The 16562-nt window shown below is 40.3% G+C and overlaps 1 protein-coding gene across 1 annotated transcript in view; it reads right to left on the minus strand.

Moving 5' to 3' along the window:
• The window catches only part of kcnh1b (potassium voltage-gated channel, subfamily H (eag-related), member 1b), a 37270-nt gene extending 22484 nt beyond the window's left edge, over nt 1-14786 (minus strand). Inside the window, exons 1-7 of the mRNA XM_067259134.1 lie at nt 14714-14786; nt 12559-12682; nt 11943-12049; nt 11695-11823; nt 11380-11498; nt 9850-10242; nt 5268-5697 (exon numbers count right to left, since the gene is read on the minus strand). Coding sequence (XP_067115235.1) covers nt 5268-5697; nt 9850-10242; nt 11380-11498; nt 11695-11823; nt 11943-12049; nt 12559-12682; nt 14714-14786 — 1375 coding nt within the window. The remainder of the gene's footprint in view (nt 1-5267; nt 5698-9849; nt 10243-11379; nt 11499-11694; nt 11824-11942; nt 12050-12558; nt 12683-14713) is intronic.
• Between the last annotated feature and the right edge of the window lie 1776 nt (nt 14787-16562).

Consider the following 16562-nt stretch of genomic DNA (forward strand, 5'->3'; position numbering starts at 1 on the left):
CCTCTCGCAATTCATCTCAGTCAGCACTTTCCCTGAGAAAGTGTCACCCTTTTCCCCTCTAAGTGTACCAACAGGGGTCACAGAAATCAATAGAAGCCTTGTCAACCATTAGTTCCAATACTTTTTTACAATCTTCTTTGACAAACCACAGCCCTTTTCTTGACAGAAATATAGTACTCGACTGGTTTAGGAGGGATAACCCATAATTCCCGTTGATTGTAACCATCATAATCACAACTAGCAACCGAGAGCAACCTTCCTAAAGGTTATTCAGGGAAGATGATGTGACAGTGTTGATGTAATGGATCTTCCATTGAGGCTGCAAACACAACAGGTAAACAGCCAGGGTAGAGGGCCTGTCACAAACACAATGAGAGGGGTGCGTTCATGACTAACAGCTGTGTCATTTTTCCAGCTCACTAGCGATGACAGCCATGTACCAGAGAGCACCGTCTCATCCAAAGTAGCTGATCTATTCAAGGTGCATTCCATGTGCCCAGCTTGAGGATTGTTAAGTATGCAAAATTGTCCTCTTGATGTCCTGATGACCATTGTCCCCAAGGTCTATTGTCATACCTAATTTGTCACGTAGTTGGAAGAAGTTTTTCAAATGCCAAATAAACAACCATGTACACTAAGCAGAGGCCTAAACAAACAAGGTATGCTGCTGCCAAACACAACCCCTTGGTTAAAAATGACTCTCAGATTAGGGGAAAAATAAATTAGAGTTTTGGTTTTGAAGAATTTTTATCAGACACAACTGTATTTTTTGCACACATAATTTGTTTGTCACCTGATTTTTGTTTTTCAATGCCGGCAGACAACATCATGTAGAGTAAATGGACATTTTGATCTCTGTTCAATTATATTAATCTTCTATTGAACTATGCTCGCCATAAGCATGTCAATTGCTTTGGGACTTGGATGATTGGTTCTGGGGTAATATTGCTGTTGCCAGAAGAAATGTTTTGTGCAAATAAACAGTTTACATTTCATCCATATCTAGCCAATTGGACTTTTGTATTTGTCTTTCTCCCTAATACAAATCTGTTTCTAAAGAAGAGGAAAGATTCTAGCAGCGGATTTTCTCACAACAGGTAGACGGTTTCCAGAATATTCTTCAATTGGATTCAACCTAACCAATAAATCCACCTTCCTTATAAATGTATAAAACTTGTTGATAGAATGACAGTCTAATCTGTAACACATAACACAATTAATGATCAAATAATTTGCCTGGGACTTTATCTGATATGTCTCTCATCTCACTATCTGAAATTAAATTGGGTTACGTCAGAGTGAGGAAGTCTCAGGTCAATTTCATGTCCCATTCTGCTGTTCACGCCATGCATCATGTCTTATTGGAAACTTTCTTTAGCCGAAAGTGAATTGAGGCAGTGAAACTATGTTCCTATTTAGCAGACAAGGTGCTTTCCACAGGAAATTTGAAATTTTTCACAATTGAAGCATTCTTGACCTGGCACCTGATATGCAAAGTTTATGAATGCTGCATAGAATATAGTGATAATACAAAAAATATTTCCAAAATGTAGTTAATACATAATAAATAATAATTTCCCCACGTGGCCTTGAAACCCAAGGACAGGAAAAACAATGCTGAAAGTCTGAAGCGCATAACAAAACCTGTGTTAGCTGAAAAACACACTTAGATCATGTCTAGGCTTTTCTCAGACTGGCTTGCACAGTCATCCCAAGAGTGTAATTATAGGAGCCCTAGGGAGTCAAACTCTCACTCTATCTCCAGTCTCAACAAGGCCTTAGGGGAAGCTATCAATATTGGCTCTTGCAATCAAGCCCAACGTCTCTTTTTGGTGACACTTTAATTCTGCAAGCTGGGCTTGCTGCAGGTAAGCTAGCTCTCAGCCTGTGTGTGTGGGTCAGCAGCTCTGTCTATCATTTTGTTTGTGTGTCCTGAACACTTTGTTCCAGCAGTTCATGACGCCAAAGTGTTGCTGGTTTGATTTTGTTACATGAGGTTCATAGTTTGTACCTTGTGTTCCACAGAACAATTTCTCTCTGTTCTTCATTTGAAGCATGACTGATCTACACTAGCCAAACTTACTCAATTGTAGAATTGGTGTAATAGATGAGTAACAGGTTACGAAAACAAGTGGAAAAATTCTCTAACTATTTTGAAGTGACATTGGTCAACAAGACTGCGCTAAAATAACCTCAGCATGTCATTTTCCAAAATAATTCATATATGCCAATTGCGTATGCCTCTACCTAAACGTCAAAAGTATCTTATTTATAAGACTACCGTGTCAAGAGGTTCTTTGAAGAGAAACTAATGGTTCACACCTGTTTCTCATGAATCCCACACAGTCACCTAGCGGTTCCATTTATCCGGACATTTTCACACCTGCAATGTTCTGCTGATTAGATGCAATGAATGAGTTTTTACTTCACCTCCTCATCCCCATCTGCTGCCAATTGAAGACCTCATTCGAACTCTGTCAAGCCTCACAATCAGTCCTTCTGTGTCATTGCAAACTAAGGACTTATGGAAATGGATGAGAACAAACATCTGCTTCAGGGCCAAAATTAAGCCATTCAAAGGTTTGTATGTGACAAACATCACATAATGAGTCTACCACGAGGCAAGTAGGGTGAAGTGCCTTGCCCAAGGACACAACGTCATTTTGCACGGCCGGGAATCGAACCAACAACCTTCTGATTCATAGCCGACTCCATAACCGCTCAGCCATCTGACCCCCCACTTTTCAGCACTCAAGTTCGATCTAGTACCTAGTTTGGTCTGAGTTGTGTTTTCTCATTGTGGGGGTTACTGGGGACGAGAAGGCTCCAGCTGAGTGTGCAATCAGTCATGAAAGGAGTATGCTATTAGATACTGTTGACTACTAAGCCCGGAGAGAACTTTCTGATCCATTCTGAGAAGACTTGCCTTGTCTGCTGTAGCCACCAAAAATCCTGACAGTTAATTTTAAGTTGTCATGCCTTTTAATTACATTTCTACAAAACATTTAGGATAAAACATTGCAGCTGAACGAAATGCGGCATTTTGACACAGGTAGGCCAGTTGGGGGAAAAAAGCAATTTATCATTGCCACTTTTTTTCCTTTGCTGTAAATAGGCTAGGTGCAAAACTTCTGCATTAGAAAAATAGCTTGGATCTCTTTGGCCTACTTCAAAAGCAAGAGCGGATTTAAAGAGCCACTGTTCCTATGGAAGTTAGAATTTACATGAATTATGTTTATGTCATTTACATTAAGGTGAGATTATATGCAAAGACCCCAGTTTAGGATTTGGGTCATTGAAAGAGCTCAGTAAACATATTTTAAAAGCTAGCTGCGACACAGAATCTTAATCTCCAATCCATCTGTTAGCATTGACTATAATCATGCAACAGTTAAACATGTCAAACCATGATGTTAATCACCATCCACCCACCTGTGGAATTGAAAATGTCTCTCTCAATCAACCTTCTGCTGAATAAAACTATAACAAGGACGACCACCGTCTCTCAGCTGATGCAAAGAGACAAGATTTATTAATATATAAATGGTTAAAAAGCTTCAGGGGAGGTTTTTTCCCCCCGTCTGGCTGCCATGTTCATGGTAAGACATATAAGGATGTGACATGGCTGACTGCACAGAGACAAGTCTACAACGACAGCCAGGGAAAACCTGGCCACAGCGTCGTAGAAGGTAGCATGTCATATCTCTGGCTCAAACCCAGTACACACCAGGGCACACTGACCAGTATGTTTGCCAGTGTTGTTTTGAGGATGATACGCAGGGACTCAGACTCAGTGTAGCATTGTCCCAATTGCACACATGAATACATCTGTGCAAGTGATACCCTGACACACACACACACACAGAAGGAAGTAAACTGCTAGTACATTCAACATTTCTGACATACACTTCAGTATATTAGAGAAAAACAAAGCAGAAAGCAGCACAGGGAGACTGAAACTGAAGCAGACAGTGTTGTGCACACACACTCATACAAGGCAGGTGGGTGTCTCCTCTGATAGCATATTGCATGACTAAACTTTTGTCCAGCTTTCAGGCTGACATTGGCAGATTGTCTCATGGCTGTGGCAGCAGCCTGACCCCACCATCCCTCCCTCCACCCCGTCACTCTCCCTTCCTCTGCCAACCCGCATCACCATCACCCCCTGGGCAGTGCCAATATCTCTCCCCGCGGAGTGGCACTGCCCTGAACGAGCTTTAACTGCAAGGCCAGCAAAGAACCGAGCCAGCATCTGTGATGTAATATGCGTTGGAGCACTTCCTCAGGAAGAGGTGCACCTGATGCAGCGTGACCGAGTATACCGGTAACTTGTTCTCTTTTTCATCACCAAAATGTCAGGTGAAATCATCTGGCAACCATTTGCTTCATGTTTTAGAGGTTGCTGTCAGTTGTACAGTGTTTTCAGTGGTCTGATGGTGTGACACCCATGACATACACTTCTGGTGTTGGCTAGAAAAGCATTCGGGAATGTTAACCTTACTGAAAATATTCCCCACTGCTATGTCATGTCATCGTGACATGAGATGCTGAGTGTGGGTGGCTAAATCTGTGCTGTCATGCTCGCACTCACAAACTGTCAAAATGTCAGCCTCGCATTACAAACAGGTATTCTACATGCCCGGGCTAACTCTTGCTTTTGACTATGTAGACCATCTGACCAGAACATGACCTCTCTGTATTAAGCAATCCCAACTTTTCTATCTTTCAGGCTTGGTTGCAATTGATAATGCAATTTAGATTATAAATCCAAAATAGGATTCTAGAAAAAGTGTCAGAAGACAAGACAGAAAACACTGTCGACCCTACTCCAGTAGAAAGAGTAGTCCTTCTAAATAAAAACATTTAAGTAGCCAGCTCCAAAATAGATGAGTACTTATACATAACAAGTCCTCAGCTGGCAGCAAAACACAATTATACTAAACTATAGTGATTGGCATATACATAATTATATAATTATAATTCCAAACGTGTTTCGTTTAACTTGCTCTGAGTGTGTAATTACTTTTCACACTGTCAACTATCAACATTCTACTCATGGTTTTAGTCAGGCCTAGGCAAGGCACAACTGTAATATGAGTCATTAGTGAGTCAAAAACCGTTTACAATATACTGCTGCAGTACAACAAAAAATTGCCCCTTGTTTAAAACCATTTATCAGTAAATACATATATTCTTGGATTCAGTTCATTCTGGGTTTTGATGAAAATGGGCTCATCAATCATACAGTGAAACACCAGTCAACTCACATCCAATCATCATCATCGCCACAGCGAAGATCTTCTCTCCATCTGTGGTAGGAGCGATGTTCCCAAAACCGATACTCGTCAAGCTGGTCATTGTGAAGTAGAGGGACGTTATGTACACCGAGTCCTTGCTGGGCCCGCCCTCCCACCTCCCCAAGCCCGTGGCGTTGAAGCGATACGGCGTCCCCGCAGACTCCCCCAACTGGTAGAGCCAGCTGTCCACCCGCACGCTGTTGGTGTCCTCGTCGATGACCTCGTAGTCTCCGATGCTGTACCAGATGCAGGCCAGCCAGTGGGCCGCCAGGCCGAACACGCAAACCAGCAGGACCAGGACAGCGGCCCCGTACTCAATGTAGTGATCCAGCTTGCGAGCCACGCGGCCCAGCCGCAGCAGTCGGACAACTTTGAGGGAGCTGAAGAGACTGCTGATACCCTGAGAGAGATGGAGAAAGAGGGTTCAGGGTAGGTCAGGGATAGCGGACTGAGATGAGAGGCTGTTGAGTTTGTACTTTCACACAAACACAAAGCCATTAGCCAACAGTCTACCCAACCTATTTAAATACTATTATGCACAACATACAATTATAACTGGTTTTCCACCAAATGAATAAGACTGATCTGTCCATTCATGTGTATTAATAGTTATACACTGAATAGTCAATAGAAAGCTACAGAACTAGGAAACAATATTGTGTAACTCCTCTTGCATTATAACACGGTGAAACATGAAAGCTTTCAATCTGAATATGTTAGGAGATGGCACCTTCTCTTAATAATGCCAGGAATCTCTGTATGCTTTTTAGATTTTTTTGAATGGGATTTTAGGGCAGCAAGTTTCCCACGATTGTCTCGAGAACCATCCTTTTTAGAATCCAATGGAGTATAGTTCCACTGACGTTGTTTGGATAAGCATTTCGACATGAAAAAAAATAAAAATACTGCCAGTTGCGATGTATCTTTTTCAGCTATGAAAAAGCTTAGCCTTAGACTAGGCTATATGATTCACAAAGGGCTTGGACTAATGTGCACCAGAAGTAAGAGGCTGTATGATAACTAAAATTAAATTTGTTTCTTTAATTGACTACTGTAATTAACACGGCTTTTGCTTTTGCAATTAAATGAAACTAAGTGCTTAATGCACCGGAGTTCGTAGTAAGGAAAACACAGACATTTTGTTTTGCTATTTACAAGCAAGTTCCCTTTTACAACCAATATGCCCAGGTTAGCAGTGCTGACTTCTAGCATAACATCAGCTGCTTTTTAAAGAGTTTTCTTTATGGATGAAATGCTGGCCAGCTAACAGAACAACAATATAAAGTGTATACTTTCAGTATAGATCAGTGCATTTTGTTACATAAATTAATGTGTTGAAACATTGCAAATGTGCACACCAAATCAACTACGACGTTATAATCACCAGCTGCATTACGGACATGGGCACTATTACTACCACTATAGCCTCCTTGGCTGGTTTCGAGGCATGGATATAGTGATCCACAAACGGGCATACAACAGGAACAATGTTTGTATGAATGTGCTCTCCTCGGTCAGTTGTCGTGTCTTTATTTATGCAAATGACATACAGAAAATAGGAGACTATTTTGCAGCATTGCATAGCACAAAGAAAGAAATACAAACGTGAATGTGAACATACATATAATACAGAACAGAAATATAGGTACCAAAGCCACTGAGAAGAACTGTCATCAACAGCTGCCTCATGAAAAACTGCACTATCTATAATTCCAGGAATCCGTTTATGTGTGTGCCACAAGTGTTATCACAAGCACTGTGCACTATCTATAGTTCAAGTAATCTGTATTTGTGTGTTTCATTGACATCTTAATCACTGACTGCATCACGGGCACTGTGCACTAGTGATTTAAATTTGGAAAAGACCCCCCCATGGGATTCAAAACTCCTTGCTAGCCTTCTATTGTCTGAAATGTCATTCTCTTCAAAGACACAATCATGGCCACATTACTAAACGTGTCCCTCCATTGCAGAATCAACCGCTAGACAAATAAAGGATCTATAAAAAATGTACCATTGCGTGTGTGGTACACTCAGAGAGAAAGAGCTTCAATATTCATGTTGCTTCCCCAGAAAGCTCATTTACATGTACCAGAGGTAGACACAGGACAGAATGCAGTTTGAATTTAGTATTCTTGCTAGCATCTGTGTGGGATGACTCTTCTCTTTTTAAGTTCATACATCAACTTCTGCATTTTTCTCACTTTGCTTTTTGAGTGTTCACTCCACTTGTGACACATCCATAATGGATGTGTCTTTTTCTAACCAGTTGGCAAATACAAAGGGCCAAAAAAACTGTGAGAACAAGTTCCCTATTTTGGCTCCATGGAATTATGTAATCTTAGACAAACTGTGTTGAAACCAGAGCTTTAAAACAAAAAGGAAAAAGGAAGGAAGGAAGGAAAAAATAAGGAAAAAAGGGAATATACGACAAGCTACAGTAAGCGTTCATTCATGGCACTGCCTTGATAGGGTAGTTAAATTGTGTTGACAAGTTCGGCCAAGGCACAGCACCCACAGGCTTTGTGGGAGCTCACTGTCGGGGTGCTATAATCTTTTTCTCGACACGCCCTTTTCCTCAGGCCCGGGGACATCATCAGACAAACAACAACAGATCTGGAGAGTATGTATGGCTTCCGAGCTTGCTTTTGTTTTTCTTTCGGAAATTACACAAGTTTAAAATACAGCTAACCTTCTACAGCTTTGATCATTCTACATTATTAGAATAGGTAGATTATTCATCTACCAAGTCGAACAATGGATTTTGGTTTTTCAAAAACCATTGACACTTCCCTGCTGTATGACTATGTTATGCCTGTGTTCTGCTCCTCTCTTTCACCAACCGTCTCTGGAGGAGGGGGTCCCTCACTGAATTGCTCCTCCCAAGGTTTCTTAAATTTTTTCTCCCGTAGTGAGTTTTTCTGGGAGTTTTTCCTTGTCTTCCCTGAGGGTTTAGGTTGGTTGAGGGGCAGTTCTATGGGCGTATGTGAAGCCCTCTGTGACATGCTTGCGTGTAAAAAGGGCTATACAAATAAATGTTGATTTGATTATTCCTTACAATTTCCATTGACCTTAGTTTGCCTACCTTACCAGTGCAAAAGCTTTCCTTATATGCTTACTGTGTTTGTGTGTGGGTCTTTGATAGTATCACTTACCATATCTATTGATTTACAGTCCAGTGAGGTTCAAAATAATCTGGACAATCTTCAAAAAGCCCCTTCCAGAATCACTTACAGCCGTACAATGTCACTAAGAGGCTTGCAGAAAGAACCTACTGTAGGATCTTTTTTTAACCTCAAATAATATCTGTATGCTATTATTATTCATATTCACTCCGAATATGCATATGTACTCTCACTGTGTATTTAACATGTAACAAACTATTTGAGGGGGGTTCCTTTAACCTTCCAGCCTTCACAGTATTTTACAATCTGGCAACCCCACTCTGTCATCCCACCTTTCCACAGTAATCAACTGCAAGGGGATTACTTTTTTTCTCCACTCTAGAGAACGTATTTGTACCCAGACTATTGTACTAGCTTGTGGTTTTTGTTTGAAGCACAATATGCAGATTCCAAATTCACACAATGTCTAGTTTATCCGTAATTTGGATAGAACACCACAGGCCCACAGCTTTTTATAATGCTTGGTGACCACATCGAGATTCTGATGAGTGCACAGTGCCATTGTCTTCAAAATTCATGAGACACAATGACAAATAAGCACACACCTAATGTGATGCATTTTAATGCATAACAAAGATGCCACATTTACATAGCGAGACATACTGTAGAGTATGCATGATGACCTCTGTAGTGGAGCAGAGCACTCAGTCTCATTATTCAAGTAGCCTAAATGCATGTCACACAGTCCCTTCCTCTGAGGAAGACTGAATCCCAGGCATGAGGAATCCCGACTTGCAGATTCAGACCAACTCTCTTGCTTTGCATTTCATAACCATCCCAGATGAAGTATCCCTTGCGCTACACTGACAGACGAGGATAGCTGAAAAATAGAGATTACCGCACAAGCTCACTAACTGCTGAACAGCTCATTGCTTCAGCAGACAAACGCAAAGGAGACACATTTCCAATGACATGATAAGGGGTTGGTATAACGGCTGGCTGATCTTGAACTGAAGAGATTTTCTGCAGTAGTTAATGTTCCTTCTGCTGCATTTCACGTGTTTGATACATAAAAAATTTATTAACTGGTATACAAAGTACTGACGTGCTATATACTATATATATGATGTATATTGTAGATGGCAAAATAATTCAAAACCTATTGAATAATCTGTCCAATAATTCATCCAGTGTACTGAATATTCATTCACATCTGTGCTTGTCCAAGGATGAATAACATATTACATCTTATAGTCTTCTATCCTACCTTATTGTAATGCACTGTGTAGACCAAAGACTTAAGTCAAGCACTTAGTTTGTGATGAAGTATCAGAGTGTCAAGTCCCTAGTGCTTTCATGTATCTAATTTGACTAGTGTCTTTGACTGAGGTAGACCCACTTGAGAAAACAAAGCAAGGAGATCTTACCTCATCAACATTCTCAAAGGCATTGATGACGTCATAAGGCAGGCAGGAGAGCAAGTCGATTACGAACCACGTTTTGACATAGTTCATACGGATCAGCTTTGGGTCAGAGATGACTTCTCCCGCCGGGCCCACGAACGTTGTATGGAAGTTGAGCACGATGTCAACGAGAAAGATGACGTCCACGATGCTGTCCACCACCAGCCACGTAACATTGTTCTGCTTGGTCTTGAAGGAAACGTTGTAGGGCACCATGATGGCGGTGTAGAAGGTCAGTATGAGGATGACCCAGTCCCATGTGGTCTTGAAGAGGCAGTAGTGGAGGATGATGTGGGGAGGGGTCTTTGGGGTTTCCTGCTTGTACTGAGGAAGGATGTCTGAGCCCAGCTGTAGTACCTGGAAGGGGGCAAATTATTGAGATGTCACAAAAATGTGTTTACTCTTAGGTGAGTTGACGTGCACTTTTGTCAGTGTGACAGAGACATTATCATTTTCCATCTATTATGTGACGGTTTGTGTGAGAGGAGCAGCAGGTACATGTTCCCCCACACATTGCACACAAATAGTCAACTTTATTTGAGCGAAAGGGCTTTGGCATGACGTGCCAATCTGGTTGGTTAACTCTAGAAAAAAGATTTATACCCCCCCCAGCCCACAACGACCAGATAGAGTATCTGGCTCTGAGCCAACACTCGTGTGAGATTTGTAAAGTGTCTGAGATCACTTTATCTCACATACAAATGTAATAACCTCTCTTCTCAAATTGGCCACAGGTTCTTAAAATAGATGTTTTTCCCTACTAATGAGCAAATAAACAAAAGGTATCCATTTTGTGTCACATAATCCAGCAAACACAGCTCACCGTTGCTTTGGTAAACAGAGAGCCAAGCTATCAGAGCATCTAAACCTACTGTCCAATTCTCTTTCAGGGAATAGGAAGTAACACACTTTCCCTGTGCACACTCAATCAATCAAACATGCTTTATTTTCAGTCAAAAGTAAATTTCCACCACTTTTTAGATGAGACTACTCTTACCAGAAGCATAGATAAGTAAGGATTTTAGTTTCAGTGTACAACTTTTGCACATTTACAGGCGCATAGTAGATATCTGAATCAATGTCTACAGTTGCAGTTACCCAGATGTATAAGGTTTCACTGATGCTTGGAGATAATGAAGAAATACATTACATTTTTGTTCAAGGCAAGAAATTAGTATAGTACTAGCTAGACAACACACACTTCATTCGACTGGAACAGATGTGTCCTGGTTTATGAGACTACCTCCTCCAGTGAGCGGGCTCACAGACATACTTTATTCTAAGCAGAGTGCTCGTCATTCGATCGAGCGCCAACGTCGACAACCCGGCGAAGTGCACGCGCACACCTGGCATGAGATCACAAAGGAGACGGACTCCCTCTCACTCACATACATCCCTATGCTCTCTCTCTCTCTCTCTCTCTCTCTCTCTCTCTCTCTCGCTCTCACACTCACTCACTCACTCACACACACACACACACACTCAACACCTTACCTCAGCCAGTCGAGAGTGCTTGTGGACATTCTCGCCCTTGTGGACCGTTGGCGCCAGCTGCTGCAGCACTCCTCTGCTGCTCGTCAGCGCTCGTGTCAGGCGAGCAAATTTACCCCACCCTGAATATGAAAAACACACCAAATAGGAAGCATCCTTAAAAATGTCCATCAACAAAATGTATGGTTTATTATAACCACAAAGAATTATCTAACGACTGCAACGGCAAGTAAATACTTGGACAATGTCTTACACAGGGAGTTGTTTACTCTATTTCCAGAGCATTTCCTTTTTAGCTGCAACCTCATCTCAACAAACCTTTGGAGGAGTCATCTTCAATGGGCTGCTTAAACGCAGTGATGTCGCTGAAGGTGCACAGGAACAAAACCACTTTGTCTTGCTCGTTCCTTATTGGAGCGATCTTGACAAAAAACCACACGGGCATACCTGTAACACACAAATACTTAATGCACACCCATTTTACTGCACATCAATATCTAATTTGGTAATAACTAGTACAGAATATCAACCTTCATCCAGTTAGTGAAATCCAAAGAAATACTTACGATTCTTCTTATACATTAGAATTTCAAAGGAGTTCATCTCATAATTCTCGAAGGTCTGTCGCACCTTCTCACTGGTGTCTTTGTCTGTGAGCTCCCCATACATGAAACTGAATAGAGACAAGTCAGGGTTACAATTACATTAGTTTGAGGCTTTAAGATACATTTGTTCTTCTCCTCAACAACAAAGGCCTTCCTTCCAAAAAACACCGGACTCTGCAGAATTACTGTTTAAACAAATGTCACTTTCAATTTGCGCTGTACAAAATGTAACGTTCCACATAGGAGCAGAAAGGCTTGGCTGAATTTCTTCAGCTACAGAACTGTACGTGAAGATATTCTTGGACCTTCTGGATTAGTTGACTTCTGAACATGAGCTAATGCGCATTTGAATGAGATGGCAAATATGTCACATGTCTTTGCATATTACTATATTATTACAAATATGTCACATTTATTTGTGATAAAGTATGTGAAATGTATTCCAAATTTGTATTGAAAAAATATATATGAAAGCTTTTTGCACCCTTCAGAGGTTCATGTCCTTGACCCATAACAGTTGGTGAAAAGCAATGTTATGAATTTAGCTGAATCTATTTAGACTGCAGCTCTGAGGTACCTGCAGGTGCTACTCTTCTGCATAACTTCGGCACGATGGTATCCAGACAGCTTACAGAAGCCATCGTTGCTGTACACAATGGGCCAGTCCACAATCTGGGCATTACCAAGAACAAAGTTTGTATCTGCCCAAGAGGGAAAGAAAGTTAATAGCTGTTCAGAAATGAACAGACACAAAGTCTATTCACACACATCATTGAAATATTGTGCTACAACTGTACTTACTATGCACCATATAGTGTGTTTTACACATAGGCAAGTCTGAATTCTTCAAACGGAGCATATGACATCTTGCTAAACAGGTGTTTAGGAGGACCAAACTGTGAGTGCTACCATCAGTCAAGGTAAATGTGAGTTTGAGATACAGCATGTATGTGCTATGACAAAAGTGTAACTAAAAAAGGACAATAGAGCTATTGAGTGGAGAAAGGATTAGCGTTTTGTGCTTATCAAACATTGGTGAGAACATTTATATTTTGGATACTATTGGCTACTGCAGAACTGCACTCATTCATAAAGAAACGTTCTTAGACATTCTTAGAGTTTGTAAAGTTCAAAAGGAAATGCTGAATCATCACACAATATAATACATTGTTTAAGTTGTCCCAATTTAAAAGGAGGCCATTAACTCAGAATAATTAGAGATTTAAATTCTTTAAAGGCATTTTATTGTATGTATTAATAATCATAAATAATCTTGGTTTACGTAACAAGTAGTAGGTTTCACTAGATCTCTCTACAACTAAAGGATATAATTAAATGAATTAGGCTGCGAGATGTGTTTGGTTCACATGCCTAAAAAGGATAAGGGCCACGGGGGTAATAGCCAACGAATTTTGTACCTACAGTGTAGTTTAATGTGATATCTTTCATCCACTGAGCCATACCCATCTCCATCTGAGCTATTTTGTTAGAAATTGAAAATACTTACTACAGTATAAGCCCACTACGCTATTGTCACAGTTCAAATAAAATGGTTGTAAATGTCACATCTCACACAGTTATAGTCAACTGGGATGGAGAGAGTAAACAACACAGACCAACATGGCACCATTGCAGTCAATGGGAATTTGGGTCAATACTGTACAGTGGATAATGCTTCACAAGACCAACATCATGACTTAATAATATGTAATACTGTTGTTGGGAAACTGGGTGTTTATCACTAACAAACACAACACAAGACAAGTTAATTCCTATACTAGACAACGGATACTACCACAGATTACCACAAAATTATAATGGCAAGCTACACAACACTACATTCATCTTTGATGGCTAGAATGGTTATTTTCTGTTACATTCAATATGTATAGAATATAGTGTAAAGCTTTGCATTGTTGATCTCAGCTTGTTTACAAATGGCATTATATATCAACAGAGTAATATATTAAATGGAAAAGGCAGCTAATAGAGTTAAAGAATTTCCAAATGAAAGGCTCTTAACTACAATGATTAGACTATGATAAGAGAAGAAAAATGTAATTCAGACACAGGGAATGGGAGTCAAACACAAACAAGTCCAGGGTGGTGGGTAAGGATCATGAAAGGGACACGACACCACTTTAAAATATTGTTTATACCTGTCTGTCTATGTGATAATGTCCAAACTGAAAAGTTGAAAAGAAATGTGGTTAAAGCCAAGGGAGCCAAAATACAGCGTTGACAGATACATCTATCCACCTAAAACCACATGTGTCCTAGTGGTCACTTTAATGTAGTCAACATCACAAAATACTGGGCAGTGTTCAGTGTCTGACAAGCCCCCAAACGGCATTGTGCTGTAATTTAACTAATGTATAATATGAAGTCATTATCATTTTAATATGGACCAAGCAGGAAATGCAGTGGTACATCTGTAGAGGGAGTTATATATTGTGGCATAGCTTACTATGACACATACAGCTAGGTTTACACGAGTTGTTTGATAAACATGTCAGTGAGGTAAGAAATAAACGTCACGAGTCAACTCAAGAAATGCACTCTCTCGAAAATATTGATTCTCTCATTGTTTGGTATTATTCTGTAGTATATTTAAATAGGCGGTTTAGCATCTGTCGAGCAGGTGTCCCTATTGGTCTGGTGACAATATGTGTATTCAAATTATCGGCATCTTCCACATTGTCTGACAAAAATAGGTTTATGTATATCCTTACCGTTAGACCGTCTAACAATATTTTCGAGAAAAGTGTTTTGAGGGGCCACAAGTCCTCGCCGTCCACCTGCCATCCCGACTCGTCATTCAACGCCGGCCAGACAACGTTTAGAGTGTGAGAATTCCAGAAGTATCCACTGGACGATACCTCTTTTCAGAGCTCTTGACTGCTGCTTTCATGGTCTTCTTTCGACTTGGATATGAGAGACGAATCTCTCACTTCACGTCGCCCAAGGCTCATTTCGTGACGATGCTCCCCCTATTGAAGGTGGGAAGTATGCTTAGCCAGTATCACCTGAGTGTCTCGCCTCGCATCCTTGGTCATCATGGGTACCTCGTACCCTCCCTTCCCTCGCTATGTTCCCACGGCTAGTTTCAGCATCCATCTGGTGGCGACCGAGGGATGTACACTAATGAGATATGAGTAGGCTACTTAGCCTGTAACTATTACTGTCCACTGATCGGTTTGCAAAAACTGCACACTTGATTCCCGATATTTCGTAGTTACTGTGCCTTCATTATTATTTGGGGGTCAGAGGATTTTTTTACGTTGAGCGGTCATGACTCACAATGACTGTAAAAAACAATACTTAAGCTACTGCATGATTTCCAATACCAAGGGCATTTTATATTATCAGAAGGGCAAGCAATGCGCGCGCACATATTATGCGGGCAAAAAAAAGGCGTACACGTGGGTTTTGGATTTACGAACATGGCTATGAAGAATTCCACAAAAATTTGAACTCTCGTCTCCTCGTCTAACAAATAACTCAGCTTTGCATTGTCTATTAGAACAGTATTCAATCTGTAATTATCCTAAAAAGTAAATTATGCTCGCATAATATTCAAACTATGAATGAACCCCATCAAACTATGTATATGTGACATTCAGCATAAAAACCTTAATAGTCATTTATATTGGATAATGAGTTGATGATGGAATTAAAATATAGTTGCACTCAGTAGTATATGTTGCCACACATTTTACAACTATTTATTTGATTTGATACTATGCCGCAGTACATTGTAGCCTATCTGATTGTGGGCTACGTGTGCGTGCTGTGGAAGTCCACATCATAAACAATACAGATTATATATCACAACTTTGAAAAGATATTCTAAACTTGCATATACCAATAAACAATAATAAAAGACTACTCAGCATAATTCACTGCTAAATGAATATGCCGGTCTACCGTGCAATCAATGGCACACTTTTATAAATAAATAAGACACTTGTCCTCTCTCTGCACTAAGGTCTGACATTTCATTGTGGTGTTTGTCTCCATCTGCTGGCAAACTAAAGGTAGTAAACCGTCTGATCAAGTCTAAAACACACATTTGGGGGGAAAATATATAGGCTTTGATGTTATGTAGCCAAAATCTTATTAGAGAAAATACAATCAACATGACAGATGTGTTACATTTCAGTAAAATTTATAAGCAAATGTTGCCAATAAAAGGTCTGTTAAAAGCTCCAAATAAGACACAATTGAATGAACGTTATAATAGAACGATGTATTTAAAGAAAGTTCTGATTTTCACTGTGTTCTGTTGCACATCATAGCCAAATGTTAACCAATAATTGTTACAAGTCATATTTCTGCTGGAACGAGCGTAAACAAACTCCATTTTCAGAGGCGCACGAAGGAGTCGCTGTGTTTTCACTGGAGCTAGTGCGTAAAGTTCTTCCGCTAGAAGAACTAGGTCCCCAGGAAAATGAAACAACTATTTCTGCAAAGTTGTAGGGAAAATTGTATTAATTACAATATTCAATATTACGCATTTGAGAGTGATGAACGATAAGGTTTTAAAATGTACGCGTAAAATATAATGCTAAAACATGGTGG

The sequence above is a fragment of the Osmerus mordax genome, chromosome 21 (genome assembly GCF_038355195.1).
Source record: "Osmerus mordax isolate fOsmMor3 chromosome 21, fOsmMor3.pri, whole genome shotgun sequence".
In the NCBI taxonomy this organism is placed as follows: Eukaryota; Metazoa; Chordata; class Actinopteri; order Osmeriformes; family Osmeridae; genus Osmerus; species Osmerus mordax.